Source organism: Mixophyes fleayi, chromosome 10 (assembly GCF_038048845.1).
Source record: "Mixophyes fleayi isolate aMixFle1 chromosome 10, aMixFle1.hap1, whole genome shotgun sequence".
NCBI classification, from domain to species: domain Eukaryota; kingdom Metazoa; phylum Chordata; class Amphibia; order Anura; family Limnodynastidae; genus Mixophyes; species Mixophyes fleayi.
In genome coordinates, this window is record NC_134411.1 from 53,288,828 (window position 1) to 53,310,176 (window position 21,349).

Here is a 21,349-nt window from a genome sequence, read left to right on the forward strand (position 1 = left end):
CAGTTTGTACCTCAGAATGAACAGAAGATTTAAGCTCTTTCATCTCTCTGATTAGGGTCATGATGTCCCTTCTGGTGATAGGAGCCGTGTCATCTTCTTCAGAGTCTGAGTCAGCGGAGGTACGTGGAGAATCTGCTCTACCACAGCGAGAGGCAGTAGTCGTCTGCTTTGCAAAATACTGAGGAAGGCCTTTGGAGTGCTGCTTTCTGTCCTTAGGCATGGTGGAGGGAGATAGTAGATCAAGGAGCACTTACATTTTTTCATGCTGCACAGCAGTGTGATTATAATGGAATTGTAGTGATCTTGGTTGATGCACTAGGTGGTCTATGATTATTGCTCAAATCAGTGTTATGTACTACTTGCTTGTCAAAAAGGTGCTTAGTACTGTTTATGTCCAATGGATGCTGCATTACATATCTTTATTACAGTTTGTGAAATGCAACAATTGACACATAAAAATTATTGGTTGAATAAAAATTCCCCCTTCACTACTTCCCTCCTCGCTAGTCTACACACATGAACTGTTTTATCTACTGCACCTAACACACTCACCAACCTACATAAACAGAAATAATCCTTACACCCACAAATTCTCCTTGCATGTCCTCTTTCTCACCCTGCTTCTTCTCATGACTGCTGGTGATATCCCACCTCACCCTGGCACCATACAATCCCCATTATCTGCTCACACTCCTCGCTCAACCCCAAACATTTCCATCCAATCCCGCCAACCTTATCCACATATCTCCTCTAGCCTTTCTTCCCTTCTCCTGTGCACTATGGAATGCAGAATCTGTTTGTAACAAACTTTCATCCATTTTCACTGTATACCTCTTCTCTTGGGGCACTAATTTGTTCATTTGGCCTCCAATACCACCTCTACGCTGATGACACCCAGATCTATATCTCTTCCCTGACCTCTCTCCTTCTGTACTATCTCTGGAAACCAATTGTCTTTCTGCTATCTCCACATAGATATCCCAGTGCTATCTAAAGCTATACATGTCCAAAACAGAACTTATTATCTTCCCTCCTGACAGATTCACCATCTTCACTAAAATCTCCCTTACTGTGAATAACTCCACAATATCCTCAGTCTCCCAAGCCCGCTGCCTTGGTGTCACACTTGACTCCACCCTTTGCTTTATTTCTCACATCCAGACTCTCTCCCAGTCCTGGTACTGTTTTCCTTATTGTACGGGGCTGTGTAGCACTGTGGCGCCTTACAAATCTACAATATTAATAATATTAATAATAATAATAATAATTACAATAATACGCAACCAGTCAGGAAAGCATTCAGGGTTCGTTCCTGTACATTGCAACACAGCTAGTGCATACTGCACCAAACCACATACATATACTTGCTGTTCATTATCCCAATATTTCCTCATACATTTACTATACCATGAGGAAGACTGCATTCCAAGAACACTGTATTCCCAGGAGAATGTGCATGTATTCAAACTATTTCCGCTAAATCTGCAGCCCGCATTATCATCATCATCATTATCATCGTTTATTTATATAGTGCCACTGTACAGAGAACTCATTCACATCAGTTCCTGCCCCATTGGAGCTTATAGTCTAAATTTCCTAACACAGAAAGAGAGAGAGTGTCACAACTATATTGCGTATCTGCTATTGTTGGCGCAACTCAGAGGAAGGTGCGGACTCTAACGTGCCCCTGGTATTCACCAGGGACCCCTGCAAGGAGGTATGGACTCCGCTGCAGGAACACGCAGTTTGAGGTCCTTCCACGAGTCAACAGCGAGATACAAGAGAGGGTGTCAGACAGGCCGGGTCGGTAACGTTCTGGTGGCAGGCAGTACACCAGGATATCCGGAGGGATAATGAGGCAAGCGGAGTCGGTAACGTTCAGGTAGCGCAGTACAAAGGGAAGATCCAAAGGGGTGGTCAAATGGTCCGGGTCAGAAAGGTCACAGGCAAACGAGGAAAGTCAGGAACAATACTGGAACTGGTAACACAGAAAATGCTGGAGACAGGAAGACCTGATACTCTGGCACAGGTGTAGTGACAGGAAGTGCCTTTTATAGTTTGGGGAGCCAATAGTAGTAAGGTGGGCGGCAGCGCTGTTCTCTGCTGCCGCCGAGACTATACAGTAGCCTCTGTTGCCTAGCATTGGGACGCAAATGCACAGAAGGCCGCGCCGGGCGGCCGGAACTTCCGCATCTGGTTGCCAGGCTGGGCAGCGACGCAGGCGACAGCCCAGGGAAGACAGCGGGACAGCGCCTGACCTCTTCTTCCTCCTCCTCCTGTTTGAAGGAATTTCTTAAGAACCCTAGGGGCGTGAAGACCTTGCTTATCCACCCATGATCTCTCCTCCAGACCGTATCCTTTCCAATGGACGAGGAATTGCTGTTTGCCATGAAGAATGCGAGAGGCCAAGATTCGATTGATCTCGAATTCTGTTCCAGTAGAAGTTGGTACTGGTGGAGGTCGGCAAGGAGACTGAAAGAATTCATTGAGTACCAATGGTCGCCATAATGATATGTGGAAAGTATTATGACATTTCAGAGAAGGAGGTAGTTTCAACTTAAAGCACACAGGGTTGATGACTTGCAGGATGGTGTAAGGACCAATAAATCATGGAGCCATCTTCATTGAAGCAACTTTTAGTTTCAAGCCCCTGGTGGATAGCCACACTTGGTCCCCTACTTTCAGGAGGGGAGTGTACCTACGACGACGATCTGCAAAGATCTTGTGATGCTGTGTGGCCTTGAGTAAAGCCGTCTTAGTCTTGGCCCAAATAAGAGCAAACTCTCGATAGAGGGTATCTACGGCTGGAACTGACGAGGAGGATACTGGAAAAGGATCCGGAAAGACAGGATGGTTTCATATACAATAAAGAACGTGGAGAATCCTGTGGATTCATGAACATGTTGGTTATGGGAGAATTCTGCCCAGGGAAGAAATTGAGACTACTTATTCTGATTGTCAGAAGTGAAACACCGAAGAAAAGTCTGAAGATCCTGATTACTTCGCTCAGTCTGCCCATTGGTCTGGGGATGACACCCCAAAGAGAACTTTAGTTCTACACTCAGATTACAACAAAAGGTTCTCCAGGAGGTGAATTGGACTCCGCGATTCAAAATAATCTCCTTAGGGCAGCCATGTAACCTGAATATCTCTTTGATAGAGATATCTGCAAGACGACCGGCAGTGGGCAATCCAGTTAGAGGAATAAAGTGTGCCATCTTGGAAAAACGATAAATGATCACCCAGATAGCGGTAAACCCTGCACTGGGAGGTAGATCTGTGATAAAATCCATAGCCACACTCTCCCAGGGAACATTAGAAATAGGAAATGGACGAAGCAGTCCTGCCGGAGGTCTTCTAGAAGTCTTGTGTTGGGCATAGGTGGTACAGGAAGCAATGAATTTGCATATATCGGCACGTACAGTAGGCCACCAGAAACGACGACAAAGCAATGCTGTAGTCTTTGTTTATTCCAGCGTGACCGGCAATGCAGGATAAATGAGCCCACTGTAGAGTCTTAAGCCTTAGGTGGGGTTCCACAAATGACCGGCCTGGAGGAGGAGAGGAAGGCTTAGTTCTGGTGAGAGCCACAATGTTCGAAGTATCAATGACATGCTGAGGTATCAACGGTTTTAGGCGATCAGAATCATCAAATGAGCGGGATAATGCATCCGCTCGTCCGTTCTTGGCACCGGGACAAAATGTGAGCATCATGTTGAATCGAGCAAAGAAAGATGCCCAGCGGGTTTGCCGAGGATTAAGGCAACGAGCCTCCTGAATGAATACTAAGTTCCGATGATCGGTAAACACAGTAACAGGATATACAGCCCCCTCCAACAGATGTCGCCATTCCTCCAGGGCAGCCTTGATGGCCAGTAACTCTTTATCCCCAATTCCATAATTACATTCACTAGGAAGGAATCGTCTGGAGAAAAACCCACACGGGTTGTGCGAGCCAGAAGGAGATTTTTGAAATAGCACAGCTCCAATACCTACAGAGGATGCATCCACTTCTAGGAAGAAGGGTCATTCCTGGTCTGGCTGGGAAAGAACTGGAGCTGAAGAGAATGCCTTTTTTAGCATCGCAAAGGCAGAAGTGGTCTCCGGGGACCAAACTCTAGGATTGGCAGTCTTCCTGGTTAAGGGTGTGATAGGAGCAATAATGGAGGAGAATCCCTGAATAAATTGGCGATAATAGTTTGCAAAGCCAATGAACCTTTGGATAGTTTTAAGGCCTTGTGGCTGAGGCCAATCCAAGATAGCTGTCACCTTGGTGGGATCCATACACAGTCCTTGACCTGATACAATGAAACCAAGAAAAGGTACCTGTGTTACTTCAAACGCGCACTTTTCCAGCTTGCAGTAGAGATGGTGTTTCCGGAGTCTGTGTAGGACCTCCTTCACTTGTTTCTGATGGGATTTCAAATCTTTAAAAAATATTAATATATCGTCTTAGTAGACCACCACAGAGGTGTATAACAGATCCTGAAAGATATCATTGACGAATGTGTGGAAGATCGCTGGGGCATTACAGATGCCAAAGGGCATCACCAGGTACTCAAAGTGTCCATCCCTGGTATTAAAGGCCATCTTCCTTCATCCCCTTTCTTGATGCGAATCAGATTGTAGGCCCCACGGAGGTCTAATTTGGAAAAGAATTGTGATCCACTGAGTCTGTCAAGAGGTCAGAGATGAGGGGTAGTGGATATCAATTTTTGATGGTGATGCGATTAAGAGGGCGATAATCGATACAAAGACGAAGGGACCCATCTTTTTTTTTTTACAAAGAATAAGCCTGCACCAGCCGGGGATGTGGACTTACGGATAAATCCCCGTTTTAGGTTTTCTGTGATGTATTGGGACATGGCCAACATCTCTGGACGAGATAACGGATAGGTCTGCCCTTTGGGAATAGGTTGGTCAGGAGACATAACAATAGCGCAATCCCAGGGACGATGAGGAGGCAGGGTTTCTGCTTCAGTCTTGCTGAATACATCTTTGAACGCCATGTATACAGCAGGAAGATTAGTTAGCTTGGAGTGAGCCATAATTTGAGACTTGGGAGGCAGGACCTTGGACAAGCATCTATGAAAACATCTTGAACCCCATGCTGTAACCTGACCCCAATCCATTTCAGATGAATGCATCCTCAACCACGGTAGCCCCAGGATAAGGGGGTTCATGGACTTAGGCAGAACCAAAAGTAGCCGTTAGTGACACGACTACCGTCGACTGCCATCAAAGATAATGGTTGAGGCAAGGATTCCAAAGGTATTTGGAGCTGCGAGGCAAGATCCGCAGAAATGAAGTTCCCGGAGGAGCCGGAGTCCACAAAGGCCGTGGTAGAGAAAGGACCTTTAGAGGTGCTCAGGATGACAGCCACAAGAAATTCTGTGGAATTTTTGGAGTAGGGAGCAACAGTGGACTCTCCTAAAGCGGCCTCCCTGCCACCGTTCAGGAGGAAGAGTTTCCCGGCCTCTTGGGGCAAACCCTCAAAAGGTGTCCTGGATCTCCACAATATAGACAAAGACGTTGCTTGAAGCATCTCTCCCTTTCTTCTGGAGACAACTTAGACCGTCCTACTTGCATAGGTTCGTCCACTGGCAGGATGGGATTTTGGAGCTGAGGTGCCAGCCGTTGTATGAATCATTTGCTAGAGGGACGTTCTTGCGTGCGCTCCTGGTAGCGCAAATCCACCTTGATGCACATCGAGCCGAGAGAATCAAGATCTGCAGTCAGTTTTCTGGAGATTACCTCCTCTTTAATAATATCGACCAAACCCTGCCAGAAAGTTGCACTTGTGCTTCATTGTTCCATTTCAACTCGGAAGCCAAAGTCCGGAATTGAACTGCATATTGACCCACGGACAGGTCGCCTTGACGAAGATTCAACAATCTAGTAGCTGCAAAGGCGACTCTTCCGGGATCATCAAAGACTCTTTTAAAGGCCTCGATGAAAGAGGTTGTGTTGCTAAGGAGGGGGTCCCCTCATTCCCATGGCCCAGGCGAGAGCTTGACCGCTGAGGAAGGAGATGATAAATGCCACTTTGGTGCGTTCTGATGGAAAGGCCCCAGGGTTACATTCAAATTGAATGGCGCATTGGTTCAAAAAACCCCTGCACCTCTTGGGATCTCTGTCAAATTTTTCAGGTGTTGGAATGCGCAGACAGGAGGCCGCTGTAGAGACCGTAACCACACTGGAAGATGCAGATGCAGAGGAGGTTATGGCTGAGTAGTGGGTAAGGAACCCTGTAAGACATCAAAACGGGTTGCAATACCTTGGACACAATGCAGGAGATGAGCCTGGGCTGCTTCCTGTTGTTCAACCAGCTGGGCCAGGTGCAGAAGTAATTCTTGGGCAGACGGTTCACCAGACCCCTCCGTAGTCATGGCCAGAGTATACTGTAACAACTATATTGCGTACCTGCTATTGTTGGTTCAACTCAGAGGAAGGTGCGGAATCTAACGTGCCCCTGGTATTCACCAGGGACCCCCACAAGGAGGTATGGTCTCCGCTGCAGGAACACGCAGGTCGCAATCCTTCCACGAGTCAACAGCGAGATACAAGAGAGGGTGTCAGACAGCCCGGGTCGGTAACGCTCTGGTGGTAGGCAGTACACTAGGATATCCGGAGGAATGGTTAGGCAAGCCGGGTCGTTAACTTTCAGGTAGCGCAGTACAAAGGGGAGATCCAAAGAGGTGGTCAAAAGGTCTGGGTCAGAAAGGTCACAGGCAAACGAGGAAAGTCAGGAACAATGCTGGAACTGGTAACACAGAAAACGCTGGAAGCAGGAAGACCTGATACTATGGCACAGGTGTAGTGACAGGAAGTGCCTTTTATAGTTTGGGGAGCCAATAGGAGTAAGGTGGGTGGCAGCGCTGTTCTCAGCTTCCGCCGAAACTATACAGTAGCCTCCGTTGCCTAGCAACGGGACGCGCATGTGCAGAAGGCTGCGCCGGGTGGCCAGAACTTCCACGTCTGGTTGCCTGGCAACCAGATGCGCTGGGCAGCAATGCAGACAACTGTCCCGAGGAGACAGCGGGACGGCACCTGACAGAGAGAGAGAGACTAGGGCCAATTTTGATATCAGCCAATTAATCTACCAGTATGTTTTTGGAGTGTGGGAGGAAACCGGAGCACCCAGAGGAAACCCACGCAAACACAGGGAGAACATACAAACTTCACACAGATAAGGCCATGGTCGGGAATTGAACTTATGACCCCAGCGCTGTGAGGTATTATACCATACTTAACAGACAGAACTCGTGCCAGGGGGACCAACAATAAACCTCAGTTTTCAAAACAACATGCTGAATCTTAAAGGTGTTTTGTCCTACACCCACTCAGTATTAATGCATGTTGCGGCTTCTGACAGTGATCAACCAAGAGACATTTTTAAAAAAAGGGAGGGGACTGGCATATAGGAGTAAAAAATATTAACAAAAATTAATACAACAAATACTTTGATATGTATATTACACACTATATTAATCAGTGTATATCATTGATATATTATTTGCTCACTTATTGTCTTGAATTATTTAAAGTATGATTTGAACTGGAACATAAGTTTTACTTTAGGCTCAAAAATAAATTACAGCCATAAAATAACACAAATGGTATCCTGATCTCAACCCAGACCCAGTACAACAGTGTATTGCTTGACATGCAGAATACTACGCTATTTAGTGCTCTAGTGTCTATTTACTCTACATCATTGCATATTCAAACTTTGTTATTATTGTAAATTTTTAAGATGCCACATTGCTCCACAGCACCATACAGTAAGGAAAATAGGACACATAAAACAGGGACATACAAGGTAGACAAAATAAACACAGATATGAAAATAAAAGGTAGGGAGGGCCCTGCTCATGAGAGAGCTTACATTCTAATTGGAGCTGAAACAAGAGAAGTGTAGCTCAGAGTGGGGGACAGTTGTGAGGGTACATTAGAGTCAATAGTATCGGCGGGAGTTGAGTAAGCACTAATAAAGATATGGGTTTTTATGTTATGCAATTTCATAAGTGGATTGAAGTATATATTGTATGCCTCTCAACTGCCCCGGTTTCAGTGGGACAGTCTCGATTTTAGGGCTCTGTTCTGCTGTCCTGCCTGTGGACATGTTTATCCTGTGGGTGGGAATGTTGGGGGAATAGAGATATGTAATGGATAGCCTAGTGCTTTACAGCACTAGGCAACCCTTTAGGGGCGTGACCACACCCTGTCACACCGTGGTCACGCCTACCTTTACAAAATGGCACTCCCACTGTTTTGAGCTGCGGGCAAGACCTGTCGGGAGGTATGTATATAGTGAGATGGTGACTGGTATGTGAAAGGAAGTATTTTTTTTCTCAGGAAGTTGTTATTTGTGTTTTAAAAGAGTTTATTTAAGTTAGAGATCATTTGGGGTATGATGTTTTTACAGAGGGTATGCCTCTAAAACTGTGGTGGAAAGGAATTATGAAATTATATGTGTTTCTGTTTGATTATGCACAGACAAGAAGCATGGTAACTTTTGTTTTGATGCCAAAAAAAGCCAGCCAGTCTCGATTTAAACCTTAAAAGTGGACAATTTGACTGTTAATGCTGCTAAAAGCTGCCCAGCCTGCCTAGAAAGGAGCTAAAACCCCACAATAAAAACCATATATGTATACAGATCAGCCACAACATTAATACCATTTGCTTAATATTGTGGACTTCACAAAACCTCAAAAGGTGTCCTGTGGTATCTGGCACCAGTAAGTTAGCAGCAGATCCTTTAAGTTCTGTCTTTTTTCTATTGTTTTTGGAGATGATCATCTATCCTTCACAATTTGACCCTTGTCAAAGTTGCTCATATCCATACGCTTGCCCACTTTTCCTGCTTCCGTCACATCAACTTCAGGTACTGACTGTTCACTTGCTGCCTAATATATCTGACCCCTTGACAGGTGCCATTGTAAAAATATAATCAAAAATATAATCAATGTTATTCACTTGCCAGTGGTTTACAGGAAATGTTTGGCTGAGGTTATAACTAGGGGTGTGCACCGGGCACTTTTAGGGTTTTGGGTTTTGGGTTCTGATTAGCTTGAGGTTTTGGGTTCTGATTTGTTTTGCCAAAACACCTGACGAAAGGTTTTGGTTCTGATTTAGGGTTTTGGGTTCTGATTTATTTTTAAAAAAGCATAAAAAGCGCTAAACTCCAGTTTTTGGGTTTTTTTTACACCTACGCTATTATTAACCTCAATAACATTCAATAACAATCATTTCCACTAATTTCCAGTCTATTCTGAACACCTCACACCTCACAATATTCTTTTTAGTCCAAAACGTTGCACCGCGGTAGCTTTCTGGACTGCGTAGTGGAGTGGCCACAATACCTCCTCCAACTGGTCTCAATTCCACTGCACATATGGCTGCTCCTCCATCCTCTGCAGCATATAGAGGGTGGAGTTCTAGCGTGTCAATACCTCTTGTTTTCGATCATGACAGTGCATTTTAATTATTTTTGGATTTGCCCCCAACACTGAATGTAGTTTAATATCTGATACGCATCTATCTGGACTGCGTAGTGGAGTGGCCCCGGTACCCAATTTTTGTACCGGGGCCACAATATATCACCCTCAACAGGTCTGAATTCCACTGCACAGATGGCGGACACCGGATGGACGTCTAAAACCAACATAGATGTTAAGACCGCAGTTCCTCTTTTTTGGGACTGCACAAACAATTAACGTAGTAATATAAATGTAAGTTACTATTTATTTGAACTACATAAAGAAAGAACGTAGTAATAAAAATTGCAGTTACTCTTTTTTGGAACTACAGAAAGAAAGAACGTAGTAATAAAAATGGCAGTTCCTCTTTTTTGTAACTGCAAAAACAAAGAACGTAGTAATATAAATGGAAGTTACTATTTTTTGGAACTACTGAAATAAAGAAAGTATTAATAGAATCGGCAGTTACTCCTTTTATGAACTACATAAAGAAAGAACGTAGTAAATGTAATATAGATTGCAGTACCTATTCTCTTGCACTGCTTAAAAATTGAACATATTAAATGTAATATAGATTGCAGTACCTATTCTCTGGAACTACTGAAAGAATGAACGTAGTAAATGTAATATAGATTGCAGTACCTATTCTCTGGAACTGCTGAAAGAATGAACGTATTAAATGTAATATAGATTGCAGTACCTATTCTCTGGAACTGCTTAAAGAATGAACGTAGTAAATGTAATATAGATTGCAGTACCTATTCTCTTGCACTGCTTAAAAATTGAACGTATTAAATGTAATATAGATTGCAGTACCTATTCTCTGGAACTGCTTAAAGAATGAACGTAGTAAATGTAATATAGATTGCAGTACCTATTCTCTTGCACTGCTTAAAAATTGAACGTATTAAATGTAATATAGATTGCAGTACCTATTCTCTGGAACTGCTTAAAGAATGAACGTAGTAAATGTAATATAGATTGCAGTACCTATTCTCTTGCACTGCTTAAAAATTTAACGTATTAAATGTAATATAGATTGCAGTACCTATTCTCTGTAACTGCTTAAAGAATGAACGTAGTAAATGTAATATAGATTGCAGTACCTATTCTCTTGCACTGCTTAAAAATTGAACGTATTAAATGTAATATAGATTGCAGTACCTATTCTCTGGAACTGCTTAAAGAATGAACGTAGTAAATGTAATATAGATTGCAGTTCCTATTTTTTGGACTGCTGAAACAGTGAACGTAGTAATATAGATTGCAGTTCCTATTTTTTGGACTGCAGAAACAGTGAATGTAGGTATTGCAGTACTAATATTTCAGGACTGTAATAATATATTGCTCTAGAATTTTTTTATACTTTTTAAATAATTTTTTAATATTTATTTTTTCCTTTTTTTTGTATAATTTTTTTTTATTTATATTTTAAATTTTTTGGGGGAGTTTTTAATAATTAGACAATTACTATGGACTTAGCACAAAAATGCACAGGACTAAAGCACCACTGGACTCAGCAGGACAAACACTGGCCAAAGCACCACTGGACTCAGCAGGACAGAGCACAGGACAAAAGGACCACTGGACTCAGCAAGGACAGAGCACTGGACACAAGCATAAAGCACCACTGGACTCAGCAAGGACAGAGCACTGGACACAAGCATAAAGCACAACTGGACTGATCACGCAGGAGTACCACTACCCTACAACCTCCCTCTACCCTGATCACAGCCCAAATGAAAATGGCGGCCGCTAGCGGGGAATTTATGCAATCCGAGTCTCGCGAGATCCGACGCGAGACTTGGACGTCAGAGCCTCAGTTTCATTTTTTTTGCCGCCGGAAATACCCGAACAGTGCTCGGATCCCGTCGGATCCGCACTGTTCGGGTGGGCTCGGATTAGCGGAATCCGAGCCCGCTCATCCTTAGTTATTACTACCAAAGGAGGGTCAAACAGTTATTAAATCCAAGGCTATATAAATAGATGATGATGATGATGATGGTGCATTCAATAAGACAACAAAAGTTATAATTGTCTGTGTCTTATTAATTTAAGCAGACTGTGTTTGTCTATTCCTGTAACTTCAAAGATGATCAGGGGGTAAATGTATCAGGTTGCGAGTTTCCAGCGGGTTTGAGAAGTGGAGATGTTGCCTATAGCAACCAAACAGACTCTAGTTATCATTTATTTAATACATTCTACAAAATTATAGCTAGAATCTGATTGGTTGTTATAGGCAACATTTCCACTTTTCATACCCGTCAGAAACTTGCAGCTTGTTACATTTACCCCCATATCTCACTTCATAACCAATACATGAGGCAATTCCAAAGGGTTCACATACATTTTCTTCCTTTTATTGCCTGTGAGTGTGTGTGTGTGTGTGTGTGTGTGTGTGTGTGTGTGTGTGTGTGTGTGTGTGTGTGTGAATATCTATATGTATGTGTGTGTGTGTGTGTGTGTATGTGTGTGTGTGTATATATATATATATATATATGTTGTAGTAAAATCAGGGGAATAGGTACTATCTCCTTGGGAAAGATGCAGTGAACAGCAGCAGTAAACCACACAAGTCCAGAGGTTTCAGGATAACAGCCACAGCCAGTTTATTCACCAGATTAGAAACAAAACAAAACAATAACAAACTTCTAGCTCTCTGGCTACTAGCTAATACATTTTAGCAGGACCCTCTCTCAGGTGTTGGGCCTTGTGTGCAAACACACAGTCAATATATTATTGCTCACCATAGCAGAGTGTCTCAGGAGGCAACTCACCTCCTTCACAGATCTGAGACTCTTATTCTAGCTGCTTTTTTCACAGGCACCTCACAGGTGCATCTCTTGATCAGTCTGTTAAGAGACTGACAGATCAGAAGACCCGGACTGGGCGTTATGTATGGATCCCACCCTCCTCTTTCTCCATACATAACACAATGCAGGAAGCCTGGGATACCTACCTCTCCCTTGTAGCCTCCTTCCAATGACTCTGTCACATATCCCCCCCCCCTTTGTTTCAACTTACGGGTGGAACACTTGTAACCCTAAATACTCCTCTATTTCTTTCCAAAACGTTTAGCTTTATGCTGTAAACTGGGTGCGTGGGTATTAGTTACAGATCCTTTTGAACCCAAAGAAACAAAGGATAGTGGAGAAATGGGGTAGTTGCCAGCAAATTTTTATAATGAGACGTGGAAACATGGCACCAACACTCAGAGCAGGATGATCAACAATCAAAGACCTCTTTTCGAACTCCTGGTTTATTGCCATGTAAGAATACAACAATCTATTACCAGGTTCTACTGGCTTCTCATTAATAATTTTCACTCTCTGTCTGGCTTTTATTAGAGTGGGGTCTATTAATTGCTCCGAGGCACAAACATCTTTCTTTGCTTTAACATCAGGTGTACAGTTAGTAGTCTTGACAACATTTCCCATCTCAATAGAACTTACACTCGCCTGCAGTCCATTGCTACCGTTGTCATTTCCTGACTCACCAACCACATTTGATAAAGGGGACACTTCTGACTTGGGAAACACACCCCCTACCACTGTATCAGTGACATTACCATGTGGGTCTGGGCAATTCACTTTGGCAATCGACTGGGTTTCCCACAGCTTCCAAATGCTTCCAAATGTGGGAACAATCTCTCCCCAATAGCACATCAAATTTTAAACCGGGAACTAATCCCATAGTGACTACCATATGACCATACTGTGTTTCTATTTGTACCTCAGTAGCATCATAACGCAGTGTATCCCCGTGTATGCAGGTTACGCCAACAGTTTTCCCTTGACGGTTTAAGGGACTCATTAACTCTGCTTTTACAAGAGAAACCATGCTGTCCGAATCTAGCAGTGCTTTTACCCTTTTATCTTCTACAGAGACTTCACACATGGGACATGATCTTAATTTTCTGTTGTATATCTGGGACTTTGCATCAAGTTCTTTCTGCAGATTTTCCTTTTCATTCCTCAGTGTGCTTTGAAATGTGACTTTGAAATTGACCTTTATTTGTATTCTGGGCTGCAATTACGCTTGCAATATCAGTTTTTAACTTTCCATTCTCTGCAGTGAGCTGCTGTATTTGGGCCCTCCCACTTTTTACACTTTCCTCAAGAAACTTCTTTTCTGCAGCAACGTTTCTCTTTTCTTGCCGAGTTTGGAGTTAGATTCTTGCAACAGTAACATATTTGCTTCAAGCTTCTGTATCTTAGCTTGAAGATGCAGTATTTTACCATTCACTTTTTCACTCTGATAATTGTCATGTGCCTTTATATACTCTTGCTTCATCTGTTCTCTCATTTCTGCAGCTCTGACACTTTCTCCTCATGTTCCTTCCGCGTCACATAGTCAAAACACATCTGTTCTATCAATTTCTGCAACTGTGATTGCAATTCTACATGTATGATAGCTTCTTTAGTTATTTGATATTGCAACTCTGCATTTACTACAGCCTCGCTTTTCAGCCTTTCTTGCAAGCCTGCCTCTTTTCCAACCCCACTCTTCAACTGTGTCTGCAACTCTGATTTTGGAGCCATCTCCCTGTCCAACTGAGCTTGCAGGGCTGCTTGCTTAGTAACCTCTCTCTGCAGCTCTGTCTGTATCTTAGTCAGGTGTTTTGTCTCACTCTCCAGTTGCTTCCTGATCAGCTAGCTCAGATTTAGCTTTCTCCAACTCTGTGGTCAGTGCGGCAGAGGCTTGCAGTGGTGTTGTCAGCGGTATGTGGTATTCCCGCGGACGGGCATTTTCTAGTAGGAGAGAGCCTGCTCTGTTTGCCTCCTCTTCACATTTCTGTGACACATCTGCCAACTGCTTCTCCAGTTGTATGATCCTTAACTGCATATCCTTCATATCTTTTCCACGCTCCTGGTGAGGAGTGGAGGATGCTTGGAGAAGCATCATACCCTCCTTTAGTGTCTTTTTCTCCACCAGTAACCTGCCCTGCTCCAGTTCAGCCTTCCTGTGATTCTGCTCTGGCTCTGCTAATTTTTGGCTTAGTTGAGCAATGGTCTCCTCGCAGGCCCTCTTCGATTCTGCGTGCAGCTGTGCTGGGATATGACTACTCATCTGCCCCTTTAACTTCTCAATCTGCTGCTGCAGCTGGACTTTCTCCGCCTATAGCTTCTCCTTTTCCAGAGTAAGAGTACTGCTCTTTACTTTCATTTCATCAAATTCCATCTTAAGTGTGTCCCACTTTGCATCTGATCTTTTCTTCTCTCCTCATTCCATTTGCAGCACTGAGAGGTCGTCTGTTAAACCTGAAATCTGCACATTACAAAGTTTTTTGACATTTTCTACCTATTTTTGTGTCCTCGTAGCAGCTTCTTGAGTTATCTTAGTGTCACGACTACGTGTTGCGTACCTGCTATCGTTGGCACTACCCGAGAGAAAGTGCGGAGTCTAACGTGCCCCTGGTGTTCACCAGGGACCCCCGCAACGAGGTATGGACTCAGCTGCAGGAGATACAAAGGTCGCGGTCCTTCCACGGGTCAGATAGCGAAGCACGAGAAAAGAGTTGTCAGACAAGCCGGAAATGAAGGTACACAAGGAGTATCCGAAGGGAAGGTGAGATAAGCCGGGTCGATAACTTTCTAGGAGGCACAGTACAATAGGGGAGATCCAAAAGGGGTGGTCAAAGCAGTCCGGGTCACAAGGGTCACAGGCATCAAGGAATATATCAAAACAGGGAAAGGAAACAGGAACACTTGGGAACGCTGGAAGCAGGTAGGGACCTGATACTCTGGCACTGGTAGGAAGGCCAGGAGGTGTTTAAATAGTTAGGTGGCCCAATGCGGAGCAGCGGAGCGGCACTGTCATAACTAGCGCCGGGGAGATTTAGAGAGTAGCGTCCCGTTGCCTAGCAATGGGACTCACTCGTGTGTGCGGTGACCGGGCGGCCAAAAGTGACGCAACCAGATGCGCTGGAAGGCAGCACAGGCGACCGTCCTGAGGATATCGTGGGACGGCGCCTGACACTTCGCTATTGCCTGCGTCATCCTTTCAATCTCTTCCTCCTTTTGCTTTTCTCTAAGAAGTGCCTGATCTTTCTGAAGGTTGGCTTCTTCTAAACTCTGCATACAGTCACGGACTCTGGAAATAGCTATATACTTCTCTCCTACCAAGTCTGAAAATTTTGCCTGTAGCTCCCCAATATATTTATCCAACCGCATTTTTTCTCCATTTAACTGTTCTACATTTTACACTGATGCTCTCAACCTGGTTTCTAATTGCATCAAGAACTCCTCTAAGTCTAACTGTTGTCGATTTATTGCGGATTGCTGGGTGATAGTGGATTACTGGGCCATAAAATCTTGTAGAAAGTCTTTAAGCACATCCTCCTTTTCAGGGCACTGCAACACAGCCTTTTCGCAGAGTTCAGACAAATGTGTATCTGGCCCTTTTTCAGACATAGCTGCAGCATCTTGTAACAGCGGTTGCCTAACGGCTGTCTGCTGGGTCATAACAGTTTGTAGTAAGTCTTTATCAGAAACATCCTCCTCTTTTAACCTAGAACAATGATAAGTGTCATAAACTACCGCCACACAAACGTGCTCCAAGTTCTGATTTTTGTTTCTCTCCATATCGACACTTTGACAAACCTGTATGCACTCTTTCTGGTTTGACACAGTAGGCTTTTGCTTTTTGTTGCCCATTGTAGCGTAAGACGCAGCCAATTTTATCTTTATATGGACAAAACACTTTCTTTATAGAAGGAGCACCTAACTTGACTTAAGATGTGTGGCACTACAACACCCAGCATAAGTCTCAAACTTTTCCTTTGCAGAGCCAAAAGTTTTCTTTTGGGTTTTTTTTCTTTAACTTATGCTCAATAGTTTTGCAAACACATTTGCATGCTTCTTGTTGTTTCAACACAGAAACATCCACTTTACACTGGCAAAGATTCTCAACAAACTTTTCTCTTTAAACTCTCTTGCTCTTTGCTTATGCACAGAACCAGGGCGACACCCAACTTGTGCTTTGCAGAGACACACATTTCCTAGACTTCAGCAACATATACTTGGGTTTTCTTCCCACTCTTAATGAGCACACCTGCTTTAGAGCAATTAAGTGAAAACACTTTATTTCTTTGCCTTTAATCTGTGTCTCATTGGTCTTTGCAAACAAGTCTGTTTTTCCAACACAAATAGCCAGTTTCACTGACAAAATGTAACTCCTCTCAATTCATCATATATGCAGCGACTCTGTTTAAACAGTATTTCACAGTGGGATTTATTACTCACATCCACGGGGTTCTCTGTTTTCTACTGTTGCTGTGTATAAACATTCCAATTTTTAGCTGCTTTTATCCACATGACAAAACATGCACATATCTCTCCACGGTGTCTGTCTCTTTTAAACTTTCCAAGCACACACACAGAGCTGTTTCCTGCAAGTATCTCCAAAACTGCTGCTATTCTTGACATGCGCAGATCTTTGAAAGCCAATTCTCCACCATATGTAGTAAAATCAGGGGAATAGGTACTCGGGAAAGATGCAGTGAACAGCAGTAGTAAACCACACAAGTCCAAAGGTTTCAGGATAACAGCCACAGCCAGTTTATTCATCAGCTTGTACAAAAAACAAACTCCTGGCCATCTGGCTACTAGCTAATACATTTTAGCAGGACCTTCTCTCAGGTGTTGAACCTTGTGTCCAAACACACAATCAATATATTAAGGCTCACCCTAGCAGAGTGTCTCAGGAGGCATCTCACCTCCTCCCCAGGTCTGAGACTCTGATTGCTTATTCTAGCTGCTTTTTTCACAGGCACCTCACAGGTGCATCTCTTGATCAGTCTGTTAAGAGACTGACAGATCAGAAGATCCGGACTGGGCGTTATGTATGGAGCCTACCCTTCTCTTTCTCCATACATAACACAATGCAGGAAGCCTGGGACACATACCTCTCCCATTTAGCCTCCTTCCAGTGACTCTGTCACAATATAAATATATATATATATATATATATATATATATATATATATATATATATATATACACACACACACGCACACAAACTAGCATAAATACAGAATAATTACTTTTAAACAAGCAATTATTTAAAAGAGAAATTACAGTTTACAACCCTAAATACAAGGTCAATATAAATATAGAGTTGTTTGTACCAATGGTCAAGATTAAAAAGAGAGTTATGTTGAGTGTTCTTTTGTGACACCTCTCTGAGTAGTTTATAGTTTTTAGACTAGGATATTTGAGAACATTGCAAAAATATAAGTACTATGATGCATTGTTCAATGAAATATACTATGCTGTATCTGTACAAATGAATACACAAACATACTGCAGTACACTCAGTCATTACCAAGTGTGATATTGCTATTGTAATCTTGTATATTTCCCTCTGTCTACTTCATTTTAGATGACAGCTCAGAGGAAGGGTCTGAGGAGTGCACCTGTGTGAATGGACGCTGTGTGAAAGGTCCTCATGGAATCACATGTGAGTGCCAGGGAGGCTTCCAGCTGGACATTACTCGGACCCGTTGCAGTGGTGAGCCAAAGCTCTCTGTAGTTAATTGATTTGTTAGAATTCACATTTGTTGTCCATTACATGCCATGATTATGAATCCACAAGTTGTGTTGATACTTAAAAAAATTATTTTGAAAATGTGCTCTATAGCCCAATACTCTTCACTGTGTAGACAAGAGAGTTTGACTCTGAGGCATCTCCAAAAAAAGATTATTACTATTATTATAGTGAAGAAAGTTCTACATAAAGATGCAAATTTACTTCTAGCGGCTTGTGGACCAAAGTCAGTATGTCACTTAATAAACTGTAATAAAGGAATTAATGAGCTTAATTTAAGAAACAGTAACGGTAAACAGGTTTTGCACAGGCCAGTATGTACACAAAGTTTTCAAAGTTTCAGGGTTTTTTCTCAAAGTGTAGAATAACTTCAGTGGATCATTTTACACTAACCAATTGTGGAAATAGTGGCACTTCTCACTGTTCATTTTAAAGACAAGGGGCCTGATTCATTAAAGATCTTAACTTGAGAAACTTCTTATTTCAGTCTCCTGGACAAAACCATGTTACAATGCAAGAGGTGCATATTAGTATTTTGTTTTGCACATAAGTTAAATACTGACTAAGTGTTATTTCATGTAGCACACAAATACTTGATAGCTTATTTGTACACTGAAACTTAAAGTTGATATTTGTGTGCTACATGCAAAAACAGTCAGTATTTAACTTATGTGCAAAACAAAATACTAATTTGCACCCCTTGCATTGTAACATGGTTTTGTCCAGGAGACTGAAATAAGAAGTTTCTCAAGTTAAGATCCTTAATGAATCAGGCCCAAGGTTCTTAGAGCAAAAGAAATGCCAGTGTGACATAGCTCTTAGTATCAATGTGCCATGAGCCTGGATTCATTAAAAGACATAATTGAAAGCTTTCCACTGGTTAAATAAAATATTTAAAATGTTATCCTAATTTAAGGAGGTCACAGAAAGTTCATATACTGTACTATATTTTTTCATGTTAGGTGGTGGAATCTATATTCTCCTTTGGACTTGAGATCCACAGAAGAGTTCCTCATACGAAGAACACAAACTACCTAGGCCTTTTTTTTTGCTTGTTATGTGTCTAGTCTATAGCTATAATTAAAAAGGTTTTGAAATTGTATCTACACTATATGGACAAAAGTATTCGGACGCTTGAACATTACACCAACATGGACTGTAATGACATTGTATTCATATACATTTACTTTTAATATGTAGTTGGTCCTCCTTTTTGCAGCGATAACAGCTTCCACTCTTCGTGGAAGGCTTTCCACAAGATGTTGGAGTTTGTTTCTGCGGGAATTTGTGCCCTTTATTCTGTAGAGCATTTATGAGGACAGGCACTGATGTTGAACGAGAAGGTCTAGCTCACAATCTCCATTCCAGTTCATCCCAAAGCTGTTCGATGGGGTTTAGGTCAGGGCTCTGTTTGAGTCAGTCAAGTTCTTCCACATCAAACTCATCAAACCATGTCTTTGTAGTCCTTGCTTTGTGCACTTGGGCACAGTCATTTTGGAATAGAAAAGGGCCTTCCCCAAACTGTTGCCACAAAGCATAGCATTGCCCAAAATGACTGACATGCTGAAACATTAAGATTGCCCTTCACTGGAGATAAGCGGCCTAGCCCAAACGCTAAAAAACAACCCCATACCATTATCACTCCTCCACAAAACTTCACGGCTGGCATAATGCAGTCAGGCAGGTAACGTACTACTGGCATCCTCCATGTCAGGCTCAGCTGGAGTATGAAGATACGGAAACTACAAACCGGTATTGACGCCACTGAACCAGTGGGTGCGGAGTCTAACGTGCCCCTGGTTTTCACCAGGGACCCCCGCAAGCGGGTTTGGGCTTAGCTGCGCAGGGCACGCAGGTCGCGGTCCCACTGATTATTTGCCGACGCAGTAGTAGAGCAGTCAAACGGTCCGGGTCAGAGCCAATCAGAGCAGACGGAGCCAAAGGACAATCCAGAGAGAAGTCAGACAGGCCAATTGTGGTAACAGAATGGGACAACCAGAGGAAGAATCGTCAGCAAGCCGGGTCACAACGGAGAGGTAATAGCAGGAGAAAAGTCAAAGTAACCGGTTTTAAATAGGGGCCAGACACCGGTGATTGGCGTGCAAGGAGGGCGGTCTGACCACCGACAGGAAGCATCCCATTGCCTAGCAAGCAGAGGACGGCCGGAGACGCCACGCCTGTTGCTTAGCAACCAGGCGCCCCCGGCGAGACTATCAGGCGGCCGTCCCTGCACTGGAGGAAGAAAGCAGGGACGGCGCCTGACAGTACCCCCTCCTTCTCACCTTCAAAGAAGGGTTGGTGTTCTCCAGAAATTTAGCAAGGAGACGGGGAGCATGTAGATCAGCCTCGGGGACCCAAGATCTCTCCTTGGGACCGTAACCCTTCCAATGTACCAAGTACTGGATATTACCGCGAACAGAGCAAGACTTCAAGATTAATTGTACCTCATACTCATCACCCAGAGAGGTCTTGATGGGAGGGGGAACAACTGGTTCCTTGAAGAATTCGTTGAGAACCAAGGGTTTAAGCAGGGAGATGTGGAACATACTGGGACTGGGTTAATGATTTGAGAAATAGCAAATGGTCCAATGAAGCGAGGAGCCAATTTCATGGAGGGAACATGCGCAGTAAACATACCAGATCCTGATTAACCCGTTCGATTTGTCCATTTGTCTGGGGATGGTGACCGGAAGAAAACTTGAGTTTGAGCCCAAGGTTAGCACAAAAGGCCCTCCAGAATCTAGCTACGAACTGAACTCCTTGTTGTCCAGAAGAACCAAGGAGTCAGAATTGTCGAATGATCTGGACAAGGCGTCCGCTTTGAGATTCTTGGAACCAGGACAAAATGTGAGTGTTAGTTGAAAGCGGGGGAAAAAAAGTGACCAGCGGGCCTGGCGAGGATTGAGGCATTGTGCCTCTTGAAGATAGGTTAGGTTCTTATGGTCAGTTATCACAGTCACAGGATGTAGGGCCCCCTCAAGAAGGTAACGCCACTCCTCCAGCGCAATCTTGATAGCCAGAAGATCCTTGTCCCCAATCCCGTAGTTTCTTTCACAACTGGAGAATTTCTTAGAGAGGAATCCACATGTCTCAAAGGAACCATAAGAAGACTTTTGGGATAGAACAGCCCCTATTCCCATGGAGGAGGCGTCTACCTCAAGAAAGAAGGGTCTCCCCTGTTCAGGTTGTTTGAGAATGGGAGCGGAAATGAAAGCATCCTTGAGAGTCTTAAAGGCAGCGACCCCTTCTTGAGGCCAGGTCTTACAGAAACCTCCTTTACGTGTTAAGGCCGTGATGGGACCAATGATGGATGAGAACCC

The 21,349-nt window shown here is 43.4% G+C and overlaps 1 protein-coding gene across 1 annotated transcript in view; it reads left to right on the forward strand.

Annotated features, from left to right (window-relative positions):
• Window positions 1–21,349, forward strand: part of LTBP3 (latent transforming growth factor beta binding protein 3) — a 211,923-nt gene that overhangs the window by 182,581 nt on the left and 7,993 nt on the right. Inside the window, exon 24 of the mRNA XM_075188765.1 lies at window positions 17,865–17,993. Coding sequence (XP_075044866.1) covers window positions 17,865–17,993 — 129 coding nt within the window. The remainder of the gene's footprint in view (window positions 1–17,864; window positions 17,994–21,349) is intronic.